The 21,823-nt window shown below is 52.9% G+C and overlaps 1 protein-coding gene across 2 annotated transcripts in view; it reads left to right on the top strand.

Moving 5' to 3' along the window:
* Nucleotides 1–21,823, top strand: part of ITGA9 (integrin subunit alpha 9) — a 326,966-nt gene that overhangs the window by 55,127 nt on the left and 250,016 nt on the right. For both annotated transcript variants that reach the window (XM_039237208.1, XM_039237206.1), the window contains exons 9-13: nucleotides 4,129–4,266; nucleotides 7,141–7,246; nucleotides 8,454–8,548; nucleotides 13,067–13,157; nucleotides 15,665–15,710. In XM_039237208.1, coding sequence (XP_039093139.1) covers nucleotides 4,129–4,266; nucleotides 7,141–7,246; nucleotides 8,454–8,548; nucleotides 13,067–13,157; nucleotides 15,665–15,710 — 476 coding nt within the window. The remainder of the gene's footprint in view (nucleotides 1–4,128; nucleotides 4,267–7,140; nucleotides 7,247–8,453; nucleotides 8,549–13,066; nucleotides 13,158–15,664; nucleotides 15,711–21,823) is intronic.

Below are 21,823 nucleotides of genomic sequence, written 5' to 3'. Positions count from 1 at the left end.
ACCCACAGTAGCAGAGTGACAGGCACGTGGTCCTCATTATCGCCGTGTGGCTAGCCCAGGGCCACGCCCCTCATCCTGAGCCTCCCATCGCCATTACCACAAGGGCTGTTGTCACGCAAAGAAAAACCAAACAAAAGCCACGCAGCAGCTTTGAGAACCTGAAACAGAAGCGTGGGAAGGCCACCTTGGAGTCAGTCCTGGGCAAAAGGCTGTCTGCCTGAGTTGCTCTGTCCTGGTCTCAGCCCTGGGCCCCCTCCGCTTCCTGCATGCTTCCGCTACGCCCCGTGTGGTCTGCGATGAAGGCAGAGAGTCCTTTGGTCAACAAGCAGCACTTCTCATGGGCTTTCAGGCCTGCACGCCTTAGTGGGGCTCAGATCAGCAGGACTGTTGAGTGAGAGTGGCTGCTCTTGGGACACATATGTAGGCTCGGAGGCCAGGGGGTAATTTGGAGGCTCATCTTGGTTGAGGCCTGCGTGAGCTCTGGGAGCAAGCCCAGGACACCAGGGACTGGGGAGGGAGATGCTAGGAGATGGGAGAATGTGGAAGGTGGGGTTACCGACCACTGACCTAAGGAAAGGTGGGGGAATGGTTGTTTCCTCTGTGGGGGGCCGGGTGCCCCAGGCCAGTTCAGGCCCTCCTGTGGGTTAGACCTGCTCAGCACCAGCCTCGCACCATCCCACGCCGTTCCGGTGGGGAGTCTTCTTAGGTCCCCAAATCCCACTCACAAGTAGAAATTTTTTTCCAATTGTTTTTTTTTTTTTTTTTTTTAATTTTTGAGAGAGAGACAGAGAATCCAAAGCAGGCTCCGAGCTGACAGTAGAGAGCCTGATGCGGGGCTCAAACTCATGAGTGGCAAGATCATGACTTGAGCTGAGGCCAGACGCTTAACCTACTGAGCCACATACGTGCCCCTCCGCTTTTTTCAATTTTAACAACCTTAATTGTGTACTTAGTATAGAATCTTTTCAATAAAAATATGCATCGCTAAGTCAGTTTTGTGAAGTGCTCCCTGAGAACATTTCTGCACCCCCCTGGGAACTGTACCGGCCTGTGTTGTTTGAACGTTTCCCAAACCCCAAAGCATCAACGCTGGAAAAGGACTGTGAACAATTCTGCAAAAAAGGTTTTCCAAGCACCCTTTCAGTTAGGCAAGAAATAACTCTGTGCCATTTGTAACAGAGCCCCAGAGAGCAGGGGGGTATGATGCTCCTGGGCCTAACATCTTAGATCTTTCTTGAAAACAAGTGGTGAGCATGCCTAGCGTAGGAAGGCCAGACCCCTACCCTTCTCCTTCAAATCTACCTGGGCTTAAAAGCATAACATTAAAGGACTCCCCCCCTGCTTTGACTTTATTGAGATACATTTGATGTATGTCACATTGGGTGAGTTTAAGGTGTTCAACACCAGGTTTTGGTACATGCACTTACTGTGACATCACAGGGTGGCTAGTTAGCACATCCATCACTCCCCGTAACTGCTGTAAAGTGAGGTGTGGAGCTGCAACACATCTGTCACCCAGTTTTCAGGATCCACCTGTGCTTCTGCACCTGCTGTCTCTATCCCCTCTCCCCAGCCACCACCTGTGCCTGTGCCCAGGGCAGGCCCAGTTAATGCCCATCATCCTGGTGTAATTAGCAGCCTATAACTGTGCCCTTCTCTCTTTTTTTTTTTTATGTTTATTTAGTTTTGAGAGAGAGACAGCGCATGAGCAGGGGAGGGGCAGAGAGAGAGGGAGACACAGAATCTGAAACAGGCTCCAGGCTCTGAGCTGTCAGCACGGAGCCCGACGCGGGGCTCGAACCCACAGACTGCATGATTGTGACCTGAGCTGAAGTTGGTCGCTTAACTGACTGTGCCTCCCAGGCGTCCCCCCTCCTTCTCAAAAACCTCGCGGTGCAGACGACTACTTACATGGTCCCCCATCTGTGACTGGACGTGGTCAGGTTTGCGGCCACAGGTGTCAGAGTGGGCGGTGGGAGAGGTACACGTTTGCGAAGCCCCTTGGGCACACATCCCGAGGACTTCATGACGTGGGGTCCCAGGACAGACTGCTTTCAGGTCGGCCCGAATGTCCTTATGGCGCGCTGCGGCTCCCTGGGAGGGGGTGACGGGCTTCTGCTCCCTGGCCGCATCCCCTGTCGTCTTCGTTAGGGCTGCGCTTGCCCCCTTTCACCACTCTAGCCTTAGGGCCATCCCTTCCCCACCCCACCCACCCCCGCTTCTCTGGCTTCTACCTTGACCCCCACCATCTGCTTTCTGAGTTTGAAAAAGACCATGACTCTATAAGTCTTATTCTGCTTTTTGCCAGAACAAACTAGGAATTCTAGTCGAACTTCTCCATCACTTCAGAGGGAAAGGGCATGACCTCAGGCTTTCAGAGGATGTCTGTAGCTTTTTGTCCCGTGTCAGGAGTCACATGCGCATAGGGAGGCTTCTGACTCAGGCAGCCACTGGGCCACTTCTGCTTTCCTTCAGCCAGAGTGTGGCCAGGTAATCCCGTCTCCTGGCCTTATTGTCAGAAAAATCCAATACCCCCAAATTCTGGTTTTTATGGGTTGACACCCTTCATATAGTGCTCCTAAGAAATCACCAATAGTGCTCGATCCAGATGTTAATTTAGATGCAGGTCTCCACATTTCCAGACCACTGGGAGAGCTCTGATCCAGGCGCACCCACGCAGAGCATGCCACTGCCATGTCGGAGTTTCAGTGAGTTAACGAGGTTCCTGAAGTGTTCGTATATCAAAACTTAGATAGGAAACTTCACGTACAGGGATTTCTGATTGAACACGATGAAGATGTCAAGTTAAATAGCCCTTTGGAACGAGACAACTGCCAGCAGCTCTGGTCCTCGGTGCCTTCCTCGCTTGTTTGTTTGCTTGTTTTACTCAAGTCCAGATAGAGTGATTGGCAAAGCCACGGCGTTAGTGCTGGCCACTCGGCCTCGGCCTGACTCGGGCCTTCCCCACACCCTTCTCCTTGGGGAATGGCTGGTCGCAGGGTGGGGTGGGTTGAACACAAGTGGCCTTGGCATGTGACCGGGGAAGGGCTCCCGTCCCAGAGTTCGCTGCAGGAAGTAGACCGGAGTGTCCTCCACTGCTCTCACGCTCCCCGGGCAGCCGCCAGCAGACCCAGTGCTGAGACAAAATGCTCGTTCCCGTCCATAGCACTAGAGCCCTTTTATTTGAAGACATTTATTTTAAAAGAATGGCCTCCTCCCCCCGCACCCCCCAATCCAAAGGAGGTTGCAAACTGGCAGCCTTTGGAAAGGATGCAGCCTTTAAAATTCTTTGTTGGGCCCTCCCAGTATGTTTGCTTATTCTTTATCATGAACTAGTTGCCTGCATTCTAAAAGTAGGCACTTCAGATAAAGTTTTAGACTTTTGGCTTCTCCTGAAAACTGTGAAGGTCGGCCTCCTCGGCCGGGGTCAGCCTGCCTCCCAGCAGCAGGTGACTTCAGCTGGGCAGGAGTGGTCGTCACTGGTTCTAAGCCAGGTGTCCCTTGGCGGCTGCTTGCAGTGTTGCTTGGCTTTTCTCACACCTGTTACCACACCTGCCTGGGTCCCGCTGGCATTTGGGGTTGAGACCCTGATTTGCAGTAACAGGTATTGAATTTAGCTGTGATCCAAGAAGAGCCAGTGCAACCTGGCCGTGTTCCCTTGTGCAGTAAGTCGTCTTGCGAGTTGTACCTTTTCCTGCCACGGGGTCTCACGCCTTCCTGGCCGGCCGCGCGCTGGCCTGTTTTCCTGCTCGCCTTGTGTTATGAAATTCCACGTTCCCACTTGGTTGGCCTGTCAAACGTCTGTTATATGAGGCACTTTTGCTATGGCTGTAACTTGTTTTGCAACCTCAGCTTGCACTTTTAAAAACCATACCTTGTTCTCCCTGGATCCGTCCACTTGTTTGTCCCTTGGTCGGGCTCCCCGCGGCGGGAGTCCAGCATCGACGCCGGAGCCAGGCAAGTCAGGTTTCACTGCTTGCCCGGGGCCTCTGGCCTGTGGCGCAGTGTGGCCAGCGCAGCCTCTGAGGCGCTTGGGAACAGGTGTCCTTAAGCGGCGGGCAGAAGACAGCGAGGCCCCCTGTGTGGCGGCAGACACTGAACGCTCTGTGCGACTCAACTTGGTTGCAGATGGGCTCTTACTTCGGCTCCTCCTTGTGCGCAGTTGACCTGAACGCGGACGGCCTCTCCGACCTGCTGGTGGGGGCTCCCATGTTCTCTGAGATCAGGGACGAGGGGCAGGTCACCGTTTACATCAACAGAGGAAACGTGAGTACCGGGCTGGGTGCCGTGGGGATGGCCGTGGGAGGGGACATCTGTCCAGTGAGGAGTGACGGGCCCCCCACCGGGCTGTGCCCTGGGCCCCGTGACCCAGGGGAGGAGAAAAGACCTGCTTCCTACCTTGAGAGAGCTCAACGCTCCACTAATGGAAAGCTGTGCGCAGTGTTCTTACCGCAGATGTGCAGGGATTGAGGAAGATGGAAGGTCTGGTATCTGTTGTTTGATTTTTTTTTTTAACGTTTAGTTTGAGAGAGAGAGAGAGCACACACATTCAGGCTCACGAGCAGGGGAGGGGCGGAGGGAGGGAGGGAGAGTCCCAGGCAATCTCATAATCTCACTAACTGTGCGATCATGACTTGAGCTGAAATCCAGATTTGGGTGCTTAACCAACTGAGCCCCCCAGGCGCCCCTGTGTTTTGGTTTTGAGTGCTTACCACGTGCCTGAAACTGTTCATCCTCTTTTCTAGAAATGATTTCAGTGTAACGTACACATGGTATCAGGGTCCCCATTTTTCAGGTGGAACAACCGAGGCCCAGAGAGGTTAGGTAATCTGCCCCCATCACGCCACCTGGGCTGGGACTTGAACCTGGGCCAGCTGGCCCCCTGGGAGTGGGGCTTCCTGCCCAGAAGGATATAGACACGGGCCCAGGGGAGCACAGAGGCCTCCCGGAGGACTCAGCGGCAGGATCTTGAGGAAGGAGTAGCAGTTAGGCAGACAGGCGGGGGGGGCTGGGCAAGCGGGTTGAGGCGGGGGTGGCAGGACCCCTGGGTGCAGTGCTGGGGGTCGGGTGGCGGCCACCGCCGTGGCCCAGGCCTGTGGTCACTCTGTCCCTCCTTCTGCAGACACTAGAAAGGGATGTGAAGGTGTCAGAAAGATGCCTCTGCCCCTCTGCCACCGAGTGGAGGGCTGCGGGCCCGGGGTGGGGCAGGAGACCAGTGAGAAAGTGGAGTCTTCTGAGCGTCTGGAGTTAAGAATGTTCAAGAAGAGAGTGAAACACGTCATTTTGTTACTAGTAGCCTTTTAGCAAACGTGAGAAGATACATAGGAGGTAATGAGTGAAGAGCAGGATAAAAACTGTACAAACCCCCTTTGAAAACATACAGGGACATCTGGGGCCTCCTCGCTTAAGCGGCCGCTCTTGAGCTCGGCTCGGGTCACGACCTCACGGTTCGTAGCCTGGAGCCCCACACCGGGCTCTGTACTCCGTGCTGAGCCTGCTTGGGATCCTGTCTCCCTCTCTCTGCCCCTCCTCCACTTGTGCACATTCATGCTCTCTCAAAAAAAAATGTTAAAAATATACAAAGTACACAGAGGATGTTAATAACAGATCTTTCTAGGTGGTGGGGCTTGGGTTGATTTTTAGTGTTCATTTTATCCAAAGAGCAAGAAGGTCATACTAAAAAAAAAAAAAAGAAAAAAAAATCAGTAAAAACGTACTTCTGAGCCGTGACCACGATGCTGCTTATCCCGGTCGGATGACAACCCCGCTGGAGGGGCAGGTGGCGGGAGAGAGGGCAGCCATTGGAAGGCGAGCCAGGGAGCATTAGAGCCTTGGGCTTTCCTGGATGCTTGTAGACTCTTTGAGAACGTGAACTGAAAACCTGGGGACAAAGACACTTCCTGGCGCCTATTGCCATGAGGCTTGGCACCTCTGTCCCCATCGACATCCTAGGCCGGAGGGACAGGTGTGCACGGGGAGAAGTGAGGTGGTCGTGCCACAGGTGAGAACATCAGCCTTCACTGGCTGCCCAGCCACCGTGTCTGCGGGAGGAGGACCCGTCTGTGAAGGTACTGACTTGTCAGTGGCAAGGTGAGCAGCGTAATAGCTGGGGGACAGGGTGTCTGAGCGAGGACTCTCGGGGCAGGAGACCCCCAGACGCACTGCACCCTGCGTCCCCACCCCCAGCCAGTGTTGGCTAAATGCCGGGTGGTTACGCTAAGTACCAAGGTCCTCGTATGTCTGTTGAGCCTCACCCTGTTTGGTTAGTGATTACAAAGCAGTTCAGAGGAGTGGAAAAAATGATGCCTTTGGAGTCAGAGGGACCTGCCCCTTGGTTTTTCGACCTACTAGCCTGGGCCACGTGGAAGAAGAGCTTAAAACTGGTGGCTGGGTTTCCTCAGCTGTGAAGTGGGGAGAGTCAGAAGGTGCAATGTGAAGCCGGGACACCCCTGGGCTGGCTTGGGGGTGCACGGTGGGTCCAGGGGACCTCGACACTGGGGGCGGGTTTCAAAGTTCTTACGCCTCCAGAGATCAGACTGCATTTTAATACTGTGATACTGACGCGCTTCTGTCACCACCACCCGCCGTGGACCCCTCCTCTGTTGTTGGGTGTCTGCTCAGGAAATCTGAATCTGAGCCTCTGAATCTGAGGCACCGCTGTGTGCATCCCCACCCCCCGACCAAGACCTACTGGGTGTTGGGTCTTCTGAAATCGTGACCCTGTCAAGATTACTAAGATGCACCTTGCCAAGCACCTGTGTAAACCTGTACCGGAAGGCACAGGAGAGAGCGTAGAGATGTGCGTGCCTGTGCAAAACAGCTGTGGGGAAGAAAGGCGAGGGCAGCCGAGGGGGGGCTGTGGGGACAGGGAGGGAGGCTGGCTCACGGGGTGTCAGGACGAGGGAGTGGTGGCGTCCCTGGCCAACTCCACAGTCTCCTTCTCTCCCAAGGCCTGGGGCTGTGGGAGACCCTCTGGCTGCACAGGTGAAAGGACCCCTTTTGCACCAGGAGAGAGACGTTGGTGCCCGTGACTCTGCCCGGTGTTTCCTCTTGGTGGGTGTGCTCGGGGGTGGTGTTTGAAGCCCTGGTTTTATGGTCTTGTTTTTTGTTTTCCATTTTGTTCTCCATCCTGTTTCCCAGGGAGCCCTGGAGGAGCAGCTGGCCCTCAGCGGTGACGGCGCCTACAACGCACACTTCGGGGAGAGCATCGCCAGCCTGGGGGACCTCGACGATGACGGGTTCCCAGGTCAGTGAGCTCGCACCTGCCCTCTGGCTTCGCCCTGGCAAGATGCGCTCCTAGAATCACCTGCCTGCGCAGAAAGCCCCTGCGGTGGGGAGCGGGGTGCCCTTTAGAGAAGATGTTCTCTGCGCGGACACTCAGGGCTGGGCTCCGAGCCCACTGCTTTAGCTTCCACGCGGTACCTTCTCATCAGCCCTGAGGTCTTTGCTGTGTGTTCGCGGTGCGAGTGACCTTGGCCGGGCCCCTGGCGCTGCCTGTTGCAGACAGGTTTGACCCAGCACCCTCCTGCCTGCAACCCTTCTTGCGTCTGAGCCTCTACCGTGTTACCGTGTTGTTTGTACAGCGAGTGAGGAGGGAGCCAGACCTTGTCAGCCCCGAGCGGGACGGACCTGAATGCGCCCGTGCTGGGGGTGGGGCCGTGTGCACTGATGTCCACTCTGCCTGGACTGCAGACTCCTTCATGGCCCCTCGGCCTCTCCCTCTGGTCTGTTCAGGGCTTGCTGTGCATGCAGTAGACGGACATCAGGACATGCAGGAGCCCCGTCGCTAGGGGCATGCCCAGGGGCGAGCCGGCTGGGGGATGGCTCTTGCCTCAGGCCAGACAGCCAGGCTCCTTTGATACCCTCACACCCTGGCCAGAGAGGACCTTGGCTTGAGGTCCCGTGAGCGCGTGCCCCTCACCCTTGACCTCAGTTCTGCAAACACATGACTTTTGTTAGAAGCAAAGGGAAGAAAGTCAGGAAGATCTAGGCTTTGTTCTGGGGGGTTGTCAGTCTGTGAGGGTAACGTTCATTTTCTCTTCTCTTCTCTTCTCTTCTCTTGGAAGTGAAGGCCATTTTGTACAAGCCCCTTCTCCAGGAACAGCTGACTTTCTCAGTTACGCAATAACCATAGTCTATGGAATTCCCCTCTCTGACAGAAATCCGGGTGGGTGTTTGTATTTGCATTTTTTTAATTGGATGGATCAATTAAGTTTTCTGTAAGGATGAGAGGTTGGAACTTTTCTGGAACTAAACCCTTCTCAGTGTTGATGATTTTCTTTCTACCTGTTTTTTCCCCCCCTTCTAAGAGATTGTAGGCCTAGTTTAATGTCTGAGCAGCCAACAGCAAGGAAATTTCTGGTATGGAGGGACGCAGGTGAGGGTGGGAAGGAGGGAAGTCATCCTTAGTCACCCCACGTGGCTTTCTAACCCCGGCTGTCTTCTCCCCCCAGATGTGGCCGTGGGCGCACCCGAGGAGGATGACTTCTCGGGGGCCGTCTATGTCTATCACGGAGACGGCGGCGGGATCACCCCTCGGTACTCAATGGTAATTGCTGTGACAGCAACGTGGGAACGGCTCACACCTTCCCGGCAGGAACGTAGGGAGCCTGCAGCCCGTGCCACACCCCGGGGTGCAGAGGAAAACACAGCATGCTTTCTACCTTCGACCTTCACAACCTCCAGTGAAAGAGAGAAACAATGGGTTTTGCTCATTAAACACAAAGACGTGTTCAGAGACCCCCGAGTTTGCGCACATTCAGAGGCGCGTTCTGCCTGTGTGGAGGGTTACACCCAAGCCCTTACCCCCAGCTACACTTGTTTAAGGAAGATGGACCAGCGGCTTGCTTTCTTTACTGACTCCTTTGTCAACCGTCTGTGCAAGCCAAAGGAATATGCTGTAAAATAGAAAATTTTTAAGTTTATTTATTTATTTATTTTTGGGAGAGAGAGAGACCGCATGAGCAGGGTAGGGGCAGAGAGAGAGGGAGAGAGAGAGAGAGAGAGAGAGAGAGAGAGAGAGAATCCTAAGCAGGCTCCACACCATCAGTAGGGCCTGATGCGGGACTCGAACTCCCAAAACCGTGAGATCATGACGTGAGGTGAAACCAAGAGTCAGATGCTTAACCGACTAAGCCACCCAGTCACCCCCAAAATATAATTTTTTTTAATGTTTGTTTATTTTTGAGATAGACACAGAGTGTGAGTGGGGGAGGGGCAGAAAGAGAGAGGGAGACACAGAATCTGAAGCAGGCTCCAAGCTCCAAGCTGTCAGCACAGAGCCGACACAGGGCGCGAGCTCATGATCTGTGAGGTCCTGGCCTGAGCTGAAGTCAGAGACTTAAGTGACTGAGCCCCTGAGGTGCCCTGAGTTGTAAAATATAATGTAGAGGCAGTGGTCTCCGGAAGAGAGGCTTGAAAGCTGTTGCAGGGCGGATGGTTGTAATTGGCATTGAAATGAGGAGCTGGTCAGAGCTCTGGCCTTGGGCCCCAGACTTGGGAACGTGGAAGTGGTGAGTTGTTTTTTTGCTGTATCAGCTGGGTGTTCAGTCTTGCTGATGGTGTTAAGCCCAGACCATGGGAAGAAAGGAAGTCACTGTTTGACAGAAGCATCGTCAGGGTATTTGTGGAGGCCTGTGTCATTCTCCTAGTGAGTGGGTCAGTGACAGAAAGGGACTGAGCACAAGCTGAGAAATTTCCCATCAGCAAATATTGATCTATTGAGCGCTTCTGTGCTCACCGCTTCCTGCTCCTGCTTCTATTTCTCATCCCGAAGAAGCTCGCCTTGTATCTTGATTGTCGCTAAGGAAACAGAACTTTTGACTGAGTCATGTTCTTGTAAAATGTTCTATAGATGAAGTATTAGTGAGTTTCAAAGCCTGTTCACGTACTGAAGTACATGAAGGTGAGACAGAGACTTTACAAGTTGGTTTTAAGAGGCAGTGTGCGTAAGTGTAAGTTGTCTGTGCAGGAGACACAGGTGAGCCGGGGAAGGGTTCACCGTTGGTGTGTGGCTGGCGTCCAGCGCCCTCTCTGCCGGGGCCCGCCAGCTCGGTGACTCCCACAGGAGCAGATGCTGCCGACGGAGAGGAGCGACCACTCTGCCCGGTGTTCTTAGTCCTTGTCGTAATCCTGTGAGATGGTGTCTTTACCATCCACCTTTGCCTTGTGAGGGGCCCAGCCCCGGGAGGTGGCTTTGCTTGTCCAAGGTCTCTGGCTTGTAAGGGGCAGTATGGCCTCTGAAACTCGGTCGTTCTGACTCCCAAATCCTGTATTGTAACCATGCCCTCAACTCCACACCGGAGGAAGGAACACTCAGGGAAGCTCACCTGGAAAACTTAGAAATAGGGAAACTTACTTTGCTTGTGAGGCACGGGTTTACCCGGACCACCGTCTTTTCATTAGAAATGAGTAATGGTGGCGTTTCGCTCGTAGGTGGCTTAGCCGATGGGGCAGGCACAGGTTAGGGGCCACATCTGTGTTGTGCGGGCTGCCGGGCTGCCGTCATCTGAGGTAGGGACCTTCTTCCCGATGGGACAAGTGGGACGGCCTCCAGGGGACCGTGTCCTCGGGCAGTCGCCAGGGTCACTTTCCACGCATCCTTCTGGAAGCTTGCTCCTGGACCTTGGGAGCGAACCCTAGGGAGGGGCAGCCTGTCAGACAGACCCCTGCTTCCCCTCCTGCAGTGTTGTGTTTTGTTGCTGGGCGGACCCCCCGCGGCGCGCTGCTGTGCAGATCCTGTGGTCAGCTGGGTGCCAGCAGCAGGAAGCGGGGATCCACAGCTGCCTCTGTCAGCATGCCTCAGGCCCCTCAGCTCCACAAGCAGAAGTGGTCTGGGGCACTTTAAAACAAAAAAAAGGAAAGACACATCCCTGCTTATACTTCACTAAGCTGCTAACATGTATACGATAAGGTCAGTGATTTAAAAGGAAAAAAAAAACCCTTTAGCAATTCTTCAGGGCTGGGGTCCAGACAGAGCGGGCGTTGTGCTGGTGAACCAGAGGAAGAAATCAGAAACAGCTCTGGGCAAAGGGGTTGCTTTTCTTTGGCCCGGACCGTATTATTTCTGCCGGATAAACTGTGAGATCAGGGCTGAAGTTCGTCCGCATAACTCTTTAACTCATTCCTCTTTCTTGAGTTCCCCGTGAAAAGCGTTGGTTCTAGGATCCTTGTGTGCCTTGCTCAATTTGAGAGCCCCCGGGTGTGTCCAGGCGGCCCCTGTGATCTTTCTCTGCTGTAAGGACACCGCGTGTCGACCTGGTCAGGCAGAGGTTTTCCAGGCTCCTGGTTTTCATTTAGGGTTATTAGCACTGAGCAGACTTATCTTCCCGGCTCTATGGATAATGGCCTGCAGATGTCTGTGGGAGAGCTTAAGCCGGCATCGCCACCCCAAATGGACCACCCCTTCGCTCTTCCCTCTGGTCCCAGCCACAGCACAGCTAGAAGCACAGACCCGGACCCGCCGCTGCGGGGCCCGAGGTGCTGGGCTTCAACATGCGGCTTTTAAGGAAGAGACACCCATACATGTCTGTTTAGACAGAGCCTGTGGGCTGAGGAGTTCTTCCTGCGAGCCAGACACATCCCTTCAGTGTGTGCTGCCTTCAGTGTGTGCTGCCGCGCTCTGTGCTCTGATTCCTACCGTGATGCGCACACATTTCCTGGTGGATGGCTTAACTGAAGACGGCAAGCAGAGGTCGTTTGCAACGGTGGGCTCCCGGGAGGGGTCGTGGAAGGTCCCTGTGTCTGTAAACCCTGTGGAAACTCCCTCTCCCCACTCTCATGACTTTGTCGCAGGCTGACTCAGTAAGGAAAAAGGATATGGAAGGAAAGTCCATAGGGAGCCCCTGGATATCCGCCAACCGGGTTCTGATAGGGATTTCGCTGTAGGACATGAAAGCAAAGCATTTTCCTTATCATCCACAATGAGGGCATGGGGAGGTAAGCCTCTCAACAGAGACTGGGTAAACAAAGGGAAGAAGGGACAGTCAGATCCCAGGGGATGGGACTTTCCTGATTCAGGAAGTGTGACATCTTTTGAGGAACTCTGCCACCCAAACAATGAATGAAGAGGGCTGGGTGTACGGTAAAGAGTCCCGAACCTGTACAGTCCTGTGTTAGCCGAAGTCGAACTTAATGATGAATAAAAGTACAGATGCCCCTTGGTGGTGGAGCTGTGAACTCCCCGGGGCTGCCTTTCAGGGAGGAGGGTGGCTTCGGCTGATTTTTTTGGATTTCCTACAGTTGGTAGAAGGTTCAGGGCCATGGAGCTCCAGGTTTAATAGACAAAACTGTTTCATCCTGTCTCGTAGATCTTCTGGTCAGCACACCAGAGTGGCGGTTTCTGTGTAGCCATCTTTTCTAGCGAGAAGCATAAATGGCCTATCCACGTAAGGCAAGACTAACATGAAGCTCCGAGGAGAGGGGTGTTCATGTTTGGTACATATTTCGGTAGAGAGATCTAAGGAAAACAGATTCTCAGAACTTCAGCCAGCTTGGGGCGCCTGGGTGGCTTAGCCAGTTAAGCATCCGATGAAGGCTCAGGTCATGATCTCACGGTTTGTGAGGCTGAGCCCCAAGTCAGGCTCTGTGCTGGCAGCTCAGAGCCTGGAACCTGCTTCAGATTCTGTGTCTCCCTCCCCTACCCCACCCCCACCCCTGGCTCATGCTCTGTCTCTAATAAATGAATATTAAACAATAAAAAAAAAAGAACTTCAGCCAGCTCTACCTGAGTGGAAACAAAACAGAACCTCTGTTGGAAATGGAAGTAAACATCCATTTCGAACTTCATTTGGCATGTCAAAGCATTGCACACTAGTCTAGGTGGATTTTTCATTAGCTGAGCTTGGAAACATTTCTAAACGATGACATGTGGCGCAGGCAAGTAATAATACAGGAGTGTGTGGTCTTCCGCTGCGTGCTAAAAACCCCACAGTCAGACTAGGACTAGTTTTCTCTTTCCACAGTTTGAGGACCAAGTGTCCTACAGAAGCTGCACAGAACAGTCCTCGGTTCTTACTTATGACTGTGCTCCTGTCCGGCAACTCAGCTTTCCTATTATCTGTTTCAGAAACTGTCAGGACGGAAGATAAGTCCGGTTCTGCGGATGTTTGGTCAGTCCATATCAGGCGGCATTGATATGGATGGAAATGGCTATCCTGGTAAGCTGTTTTTCTTTCAAGCAAATGAGATAAATGAGCATAAATGCACGAGGTAGAATCATTTCCAGTCTGGTAAGCAGTGGCCACGTCTATTGAGAATTAGGAAAATTTCCACAATAAAATGGGATGCTTTGCCTAGTATTTGATTGGAAGGTATTAAAAGTTGACTTTGGGGTTTTAGAATGATCTATGCTAGAGAGTTGAAGCACGAAAAGGGTGATTTTTAACAGTGATTTCAAAAGAAACAGAGCAAAAGTAAAACAAAGACAAAAAACAGGGATTTCTGTGGTAACATCTCTTTCTAATGAAGGAGAAAGCACTTTTCCACATTAAAAACAGTAGCGAAACCTCATGTTTTCCTCAATAATTACCCGATTAAGAGGCTTGTTACTCTTGAGAGGGAAAAAAGGAGCTGAGAAGTACCTTCTCCACCTCCCAGCTGTTGCAAGAAAATTTAAAAATTTGGAGCAGAAAAGAAAACCATGCCCTCTCCCTGATGGACAAAACAGACCTTCACCTTTCAAGGCTGGCTGCCTTGTCTTCAAGGTTAATGGATACCTTGTGGTGGTTGAGGTTACTTGAATAAAAATGTACGATTTCCACCCTCATCATTGGGACGGTGGTTCTTCTGGTGTTTGAAGGGGTGAGGTGAAGAAACAAGATAAAAATTAGAAAAAATTCAGATGTTCACCTGGGTGGCTCAGTCGGTTAAGTGTCAGACTCACTGTTGATCTCAGCTCAGGTCATGACCTCAGGATCGTGAGTTCGAGCCCTGTGTTGGGCTCTGTATTGGCCTCTGTGCTGGCATGAAGCCTACTTAGAAAGAAAAAAAAAAAGAAAAAGAATTTGAAAAAAAATCCAAAATCATTGTGGAATTCAGAAAACAGTTCCACAAAACCATAGACCATCTTAGCTACCTTGAGAAAGTATTTGTTTCCACTTAAAATGGCTCCGAGGGATCTCCGAAATCCAGTGCAATCATGCACAAGGGCACCAACTTTTTGTAGTTTCTGATGGGCAGCAGTTTTGATAATTTCTTGTGACTTTACCGAGCTAGGAGGAAGGGATGGGAAAGGGTTGTGGTTGAAGGCTTTGTTCCTGTGGACCCTCATGGGTCTTTTTAAGTTGGAAAAAGCAGTTGTTCTTGTTTGGGGGAATTTGTGGCCACCTCACAATAATACCTTACGTTGGCTTAGCACTTTAAATGCAAATTGCTTCCACGTGCAAGATACATCTTCTAGTTAGTGCCGCAGGTAGGTAGAGAGGGGGTCTCCCCCACTTGACAAGAATGCTGAGCCACAGAGAACTTAGGGGCCTGGCCAGAGACCACACTATGTGGGTGGGGACAGAGCTTCAGCCCTGCCCGTACAACATTAGTGACCTGTCTGAATTTCTTGCCTTCTTTGGTAGAAGAAATGACACATTGCTCTGGTTCTTTTCTTTTCAAATATCTAGTCAACCCTAAAAGACTACTGGAAACAAGAAAATCAACAAGCACACCCAAGTGCACAAATTTTAGCAAGACTATACTTCATGGATTTGCTGTTTCTTTTTCCTTGATGAGAGCGTTGTATAGAAATGGGGATTCAGGCTCTCTGGGATTCAGATGCTTGGTTCTGTGAAGTGGTAGTGGGAATCCCAGGACTAAGGAGTCTATATTTGAGGGGAAGAAAGGCAGAGAGCTCTTGGATGAGTACATACTTCCTACATTAAAGTTATCTAAGAGTAAATGTTACCAGCTAAAACTTGCGTCTTAGTTTGGAGTGTACTATTTCATGAATTTTCCGATGTGACTATATGATTTAATATATTTAACATGTACTTAAATATTTAAAAATATCCTATTTAGCAACTATTTAATTTTATATTTAAGAAATATTTAATAGAGGTCTTCCGATTTAAATGTTATGAACTCTTATCAGCTTTTGAAGAAGACACTAGGGATGATTGTGTCCACGGTACAGACAAGGACACCCTCAGAGCCTCCGGGGTCATACAGAGTGAGGGCTGGAGCAGAAATGATTCACAGATGTTCTACAGAAACTAGGGCTCTCTCCAGGTCCTTTAGTTCCAAATATCCATCTCTCTAGTTCACTGGTGTCCAAAAGATACATAACATGAGGCACATATATAATTTAAAATGTTCTCGGCATCACATAAAAAAGATAAAAAGAAATTGGTGAAATTAATTTCAGCAATTGATATAAAAAGTTTCGAGCTAGTTCATGTTTTTGTACCACGTCTTTGAAAGAGGTCTGTATTGTATATTCCCCACGCAGCTTCGTTCAGACTGGCCATGTTTCAGGGTCTCCAGAAGCCACACCTGGTGATTGGCTACCGCGCAGGACAGTGTGGCTATAATGTTTATGAGATCATTGTATGGCCCAGCGGAAGGCCGTCAGGGGCCCCTGACCTCAGTGCTGGGCCCCCATGTGGCTGTAGACCTTGGGGAGGTGGGGGGATGGGCTTCAACACGTTTCTGAATGCTCTCAACTTCTCATTTTCAGATGTAACTATTGGAGCCTTCATGTCCGACAGTGTAGTGCTTCTCAGGTGAGATGCTTCCTCTGCTTCTCGAGTTCCATTCTTCATGGTGGGGGCTGCAGTTTGGTGATGGGGATGGTAGGGGGAATTCTTCCCTGTTCGTCAGTAATTCCCTCTGTCCTGTTCCGGGAGGCATTCCGGGAAGTAAGAGTGCTGCCTTTCTTTCCTCGCTCTTCCCATCGCCTGTCCCAGAGCCCCAGCTGGTGCACCTGGAATGGCCTGCAGCGATGAGGGGTAGCGGAGGTTCTAGACTGACTTGGGGTGGCTTAAGCCCTAGGGGTTTTGCCTTTTGCCTTGAGCAGCTGCGTCATTAATGTGTATACGCTGCAGGGTTATTTCCTCTGAAGCACCACCCTGTCCCTGTCTTTGTCCCAACCTGTCCCTGTGGGATGTCCTGGGGGCTGGGAGCCTCCTGCCCTTTGGACAGCACCTCAGTGCCTGTGGAGGCAGTGGGGAGGGGTGTGAGCTCGGCCCGGGGGCGCCCAGAGCCCAGGCAGCCGGGATCTCGGCTCTCGCCTACACAGGCTGCCGCTGCCATCCCGCCGCGAGCCCTCTCCAAGGGTTTCTGTGTGTGTGAGTCAGAGGAGGCGGGATCACCCTTTGGAGTGGGAGCCAGTCCTTAGGTTTTGTTAATAACCCGATGGCAGAACTTTCTAAAATAGGCCAGTGGGATCTCAGAGCTGGAAGGGATCCCAGAGGCCATGGGGTCGCACAGCACATCCCTCTCATCCAGCGGCGCCGTCCCCCAGCCTCTAGCCACGAGGCACCCCCCCCCCCTTGAGCGAGGTGCCCCAGGGTTAGCCGGAGGCAACTGGGAAGGTCAGGTTGTTGGAGGCAGAATCGCCTCAGGTTAGGGGGGTCAGCTGGGGGGAGGGGCCGTGTGGCCTCGGTTCGAACCGCTAGTCTGTTGGCAGGAGGGGTGTCCTGGGTGAGTCAGGTGGCCTCCCTCAGGGTTCTCACCCGTAAACAGGGTGACAGCCGTGCTCGCCTCGCTGGGTTGGCAGAACGCAGTCAGGTCGAGTTCACCCTTCAGGCAGGTGGTCAGTACGCGTTAGCCGTTCTTCCACAAACTGGGCTAAATTTGCCTCCCGAAAATTCTGCCTCTGGTCCCATGCCTTGCACGCAGCCGCCCTTCAGGACCTGACGGTGGCGGGCGTGCCCCCAGGCCGTGACTTCACCAGGAGGACACCTTCCTGGCTGTTTTCATCACTGCGTGTGACCAGGTGTCCACTCTCTTCGTCACCCTCCCCATGGGCTGGCCGTTGCCTCTGAGATAAAACAGCTCACCGGCCGCAGATGGCTGAGGCCACACCGCAGAAGCCGAGTTTACCCACCACCTTTGTGCCTCTGCGGTGTCTTCCCCTCCGCGTCGCCCCGAGCAGCCTGCTCTGGCGTGTCGCGGTTCCTCTGGAACCCAACACGTTCCGGTTCCCCGGCCTCGCGGCTGGAAACCAGGCCTTCTCAACGCTGGGAGCGTCTGGCTTCGGGTGGATCCTGGGACTTCTCCTTTTCCATCATTCTTGTATTTTACACACTTCCAGCTGTGAGCCTCGGCCCAGAGGGGGTTTCTTTCCCTCCCTTCCATGGTGACGCGCGCCTTTGCCCACACATGGATGTAAACGTCAGGCGAGGCAGTCACCCGGCGGATGGGAGCCCCGGGCCCCAGCCCGGGGTGGAGGTTGAATCTGGTGGGGACGGGGTCCTTTGGGGAGAATGCCAGAGACCACGTATCAGGAGAAGAGGCTTCCGGAGAGGGGCTGCGGGGCCCGGCCCGGACGCGGTGGTCAGCAGGAGGCCCGAGAGCCGAGGGAGGAGTGTGCAGCGGTGACGGGAGCCCAGACGCCCGTTCCCTCATTTGTTGGCTGATGTCGTTGGCCTGTCGTGGTGCGGCTGTGCCTGGCCCTGGGTGCACCCTGGAGAACGATAAACAAGTAAATAACACCACTGGTGTTTGGCAAGTGCCCGCCTACCACGCGCCAGGCGCTGTTCAGGCTCTCACATGCCTGAACTCTTACTGGTTCTTCTTGTTTTTTCTTTCTTTCTGTGTTAAGGTAAATTTGCATAGAGTAGAGCCCGGCCATTGGAGCCTATGCCTCGATGCGTGTTTACCAGTGTAAGCGACTGTGTAACGGCCACCCCAGTAAGATAAGTAACGTGGCTCAGTCGGTTAAGTGTCCAGCTCTTGGCTTTGGCTCAGGTTGTAACCTCACGGTTCATGGGTTCGAGCCCCACATCAGGCTCTGCACTAATCATGTGGAGCCTACTTGGAATTCTTTCTCTCTCCTTCTCTCTCTGCCCCACCCCCACTCATGTGCTCTGTCTGTCTGTCTCTCAAAATAAATAATAACTTAAGAAAAAGATAACATTTCCATCACTTCAGAAAGTTTCCTCCACCCTCTTCCCAGTTATGCCCCCTCCTGCCAGACACCCCTCGGTCTGACGTTGGTCACCGTGGGTCAGAGCTCTGCCTTTTCGAAGGTTTCACGTGAGTGGAATTCTGTAGTAGTCACCCTCTGGCCCTGGCTTCTTTCACTCAGTATAACATTTCTGAGACATCCTTGGTGTGTGTGCTGTTCAGTCCTTCTTTTCCCCTTACTGAGTGTCATCCATTGACTGAATATATTATAGTTTGCTCATTAGTTCTCTTGTCGATAGAATATATTTTAATGCTTAGTTTCTTTTTTTAATTTTTAAAGCTTGTTTGAGAGAGAGAGTGTGTGGGGCAGGGGCAGAGAGAGAGGGAGAGAGAGAATCCCAGGCAGGCTCCGTGCTGTCAGTGTGGAGCCCGAGGCGGGGCTTGAACTCATGAACCATGAAATCATGACCTGCGCTGAAACCAGGAGTCAGATGCTTAACCGATTGAGCCCCCCAGGTGCCCCTAATGCTTAGTTTCTTTAGCAGCCCCATGACATACATGTTTGTATTATTCCCATTTTATGGTTGAGGAAACCAAGTGACACTGAAGTTTTATTAATTTTAAAAATTAAAATTAACACTGGTGGTCAGTGCCAGGACGATGATCGAGCAGGGTTATGTGGTCCAGGGCACCCGCCCGCATCAAGCCCCGCAGAGAAGGCCATGCAGAGCGAGTCTTGTTAGAGGTGGCGGTGCGAGGTCAGCGGTGTCCTTGGCTCTGGCCTGTCTACAGGAGTGAGGGGCAGCAGTCAGATCCCTGTGGGTGGGTGGGAGACAGAAGGAGAAGCAAAAAAACAGATGGTGTAGTTTGACTCCTTTCTAGAAGCTAGGCTCCAAGGGAGCAAATGGGATTGCCACCTGGCTCTGAGATCAGGCTGAGAGTGTCTTTGAAGCCTCCCCTGGTCTCCTGAGTCCCTTACTATGCACAAGAATCGGAGGTGGTCACCTTTGGCTTCACCCTCAGCCATACAAACCTTGCCTAACCTTGCTCTTGCCTTGGGGCCTGAAGAGACAGGGAGGAGAGGGGGAGGGTAAATGGGGGTTGGGGTTGCAGGAGGAGGGGAGGTGGGATGTGGTATGTAGGCCGTGAGTGGCAGGGACCTCGACTTGGGGCTGGGCCCCAAGATTGAGACAGGCCCTAGGCAAGGTTCAGCGTGGGGCCTGGGTGAGGATGACCTCCTCACGTCTCTTCCGGGAGCTTACGGTACTCAGAGTGCAGGGAAGGCCTTGCAGGGGAGCTGGGGCCCATTAGAGAGGGGACGGGGGAGCAGGCAGAGGCACTGAGGGTGTCTCAGGGGCCAGGAAGGCTGGCCGTCTGTGGTGGCCTCTGTTGATAAGGCGCTGGACGTGGCGGAACAACTGTGGACAAGAAGGAGTGGCCACGGCAGCTGGCTAGGCGAGGTGGGCCTCCCCGGCGTGGCCTAGCTGACTGGCAAGTTGGGTGGACCTGGAGTCACCTCAGAGTTTGGGTGGGACCAGAAAAGGACCCCAAATGTGTGTGCACATGTGTAAAACACAGCATGCCCGTTCTCACCCTTCTGAAGGAAGAGAGCCCACATGTGTATGGGCTCGGAAACCTCTGGGCTGCCGTTAAGAGAAAACCTTACTGAGAGTAGTTTTAAGTACTTAGACCTTAATTAGCTTCCCGGGTGAGACGGCTCCAGGGCTGTTTAGTAGCCTGAGATCTTCACCAGGGGTGTAGGCTCTTTGTCCGTCTGCCAGTGTCTGTCCTGTAAGCAGCACCTGCCCTCGCGGAAAGCTGGGCTAATGGGAGCCAATTCCACATCCAAGGACATCCTAACCGGCTTTACTATTTGCCTAGAAGTAAATACAGGTGAAATACAGATCTACCTTGACTTAGGAAGGAATAAGTGTTATGATGAACCCATTATAAATTCAAAATATCATAAGTCGAAATGCATTTACTACCTGTAACGTCCTGAACATCACAGCTTCGCCTAGCCTACCTTGACTGTGCTTAGAACACTTACATTTGCCTACAGTTGGGCAGAATCATCCAACACCAAAGCCTATTTGATAACACAGTGTGATTATCTCATGAAAATTGTTGAACACTCTACGGAGCATGACCAGCAGAGTGGCCATGTGGGTGTGGAAGGGTTGCCTCTCGTGACTGGTGGCTGACCATAGGCCGCTGGCCCGCCCTCCTCCCCCAATCATCCCACCTAGCACCAGCACACGACAAGACCCAAATTCACAATTCAAAGTTCAGTTTCTACTAAATGCATGTGGCTTTCGCCCCATCATAAAGTTGCAAAATCATTAAGTCAAACCATCGTAAGTCAGGGACCATCTATATTGGGACCTGAACTGTGAGTCATCAGAAAGAAGTGTTCTGGGGGCGCCTGGGTGGCTCAGTTGGTTAAGCGTCTGACTCCGGTTCAGGTCATGATCTCATAGTTCGTGGATTTGAGCCCCGCGTCGGGCTCTGTGCTGACAGCTCAGAGCCCGCAGCCTGCTTCAGATTCCGTGTCTCCCTCTCTCTCTGACCCACCCCTGCTCACACGGTCTCTCTTTCTCTCAGAAATAAATAAAAAACATTTTAAAAAATTAAAAAATAAAGAAAGAAGTATTCCAGCCACCAGCTTTTTAAAACTAGTCTTGGGGCGCCTGGGTGGCTCCGTCTGTTAAGCATCTGACTTCAGGTCAGGTCATGATCTCATGGTTCGTGGGATCCAACCCCGTGTCGGGCTCTGCGCTGACAGTGCAGAGCCTGCTGGGAATTCTCTCTGCCTCCTCCCACTTATGAGTGCTCTCTTCACTCTCTCAAAATAAATAACCCTTCAAGACCCGGAGGCCTTGCCGTGCTGTCCCCGTGGGCCCCTTTGCTTTCTCTCCGGGGCCGGCCCAGCTCTGCCCTGCGGAGTTTGCGGTCTCAGCCCAGCCTGGGAGGGCAGGGCGTGCGTCGGGGGGCCGCTGCTGGCTCTGTGCTGCTCAAGTTCAGAGGAAATGGTGAGAGAGTTTAGGAGGGAGTTCGGGGCTTTCTCTGGTCCAAAAACAATTCTTGGAACTGAAACAGGTCCACGGGCCTGATCTGACTGACGTTGGCGGGACGTGTGCTTCTGAAGGTCCTTGTCCTCACACCGGAGGGTGGCGTGCGGGACGCCTCGCCCTGCTGCCCTCCGCGGGGCTCTGTGTGAGGGAGGGCCCGGCGGCCCCCCGGCCCGGTGGCGCCTGGCCTGGTGCAGGCAGAGAGGCCTTTCTTCCCTGCGGTGACCGGGCAGGGCGCAGGCTCTGCTGGGGTGGAGACGAGCTCTCCGGTGCCTCGGTCGGTCACGCGAACCTTTGGGCCCTCCTGTGGTTTTCAGCACCTTGGCCTAGAGTGAAGTTGGTACCCATTTAACACCTAGGGATTAAAAAAAATTTTTTTAACGTTTATTCATTTTTGAGGGGGGGGGAGGAGCAGAGACAGAGGGAGGCACAGAATCTGAAGCAGCTCCAGGATCTGAGCTGTCATCACAGAGCCCGACGCAGGGCTCGAGCCAACGAACTGCGAGATTATGACCTGAGCCGACGTTGGATGCTTAACTGACTGAGTCCCCCAGGCGCCCCTAGGGGTTTTGAATTCCTATCCTGAGGACATCAGAATGATTTTGCCGGGACCCTAGCCCTTGAGGGGCCTGCAGGCTGGTGGGGCAGGTTTGGAAATAGACAAAGACCTTAATTAATAAGCAAGGGGAGGTGTG

This window comes from Hyaena hyaena, unplaced genomic scaffold, assembly GCF_003009895.1.
Source record: "Hyaena hyaena isolate Hyena2069 unplaced genomic scaffold, ASM300989v1 scaffold_121, whole genome shotgun sequence".
NCBI classification, from domain to species: Eukaryota; Metazoa; Chordata; class Mammalia; order Carnivora; family Hyaenidae; genus Hyaena; species Hyaena hyaena.
The sequence above is the reverse complement of the archived record's forward strand: the minus strand, read 5'-3'. Positions and strand labels throughout refer to the sequence as shown.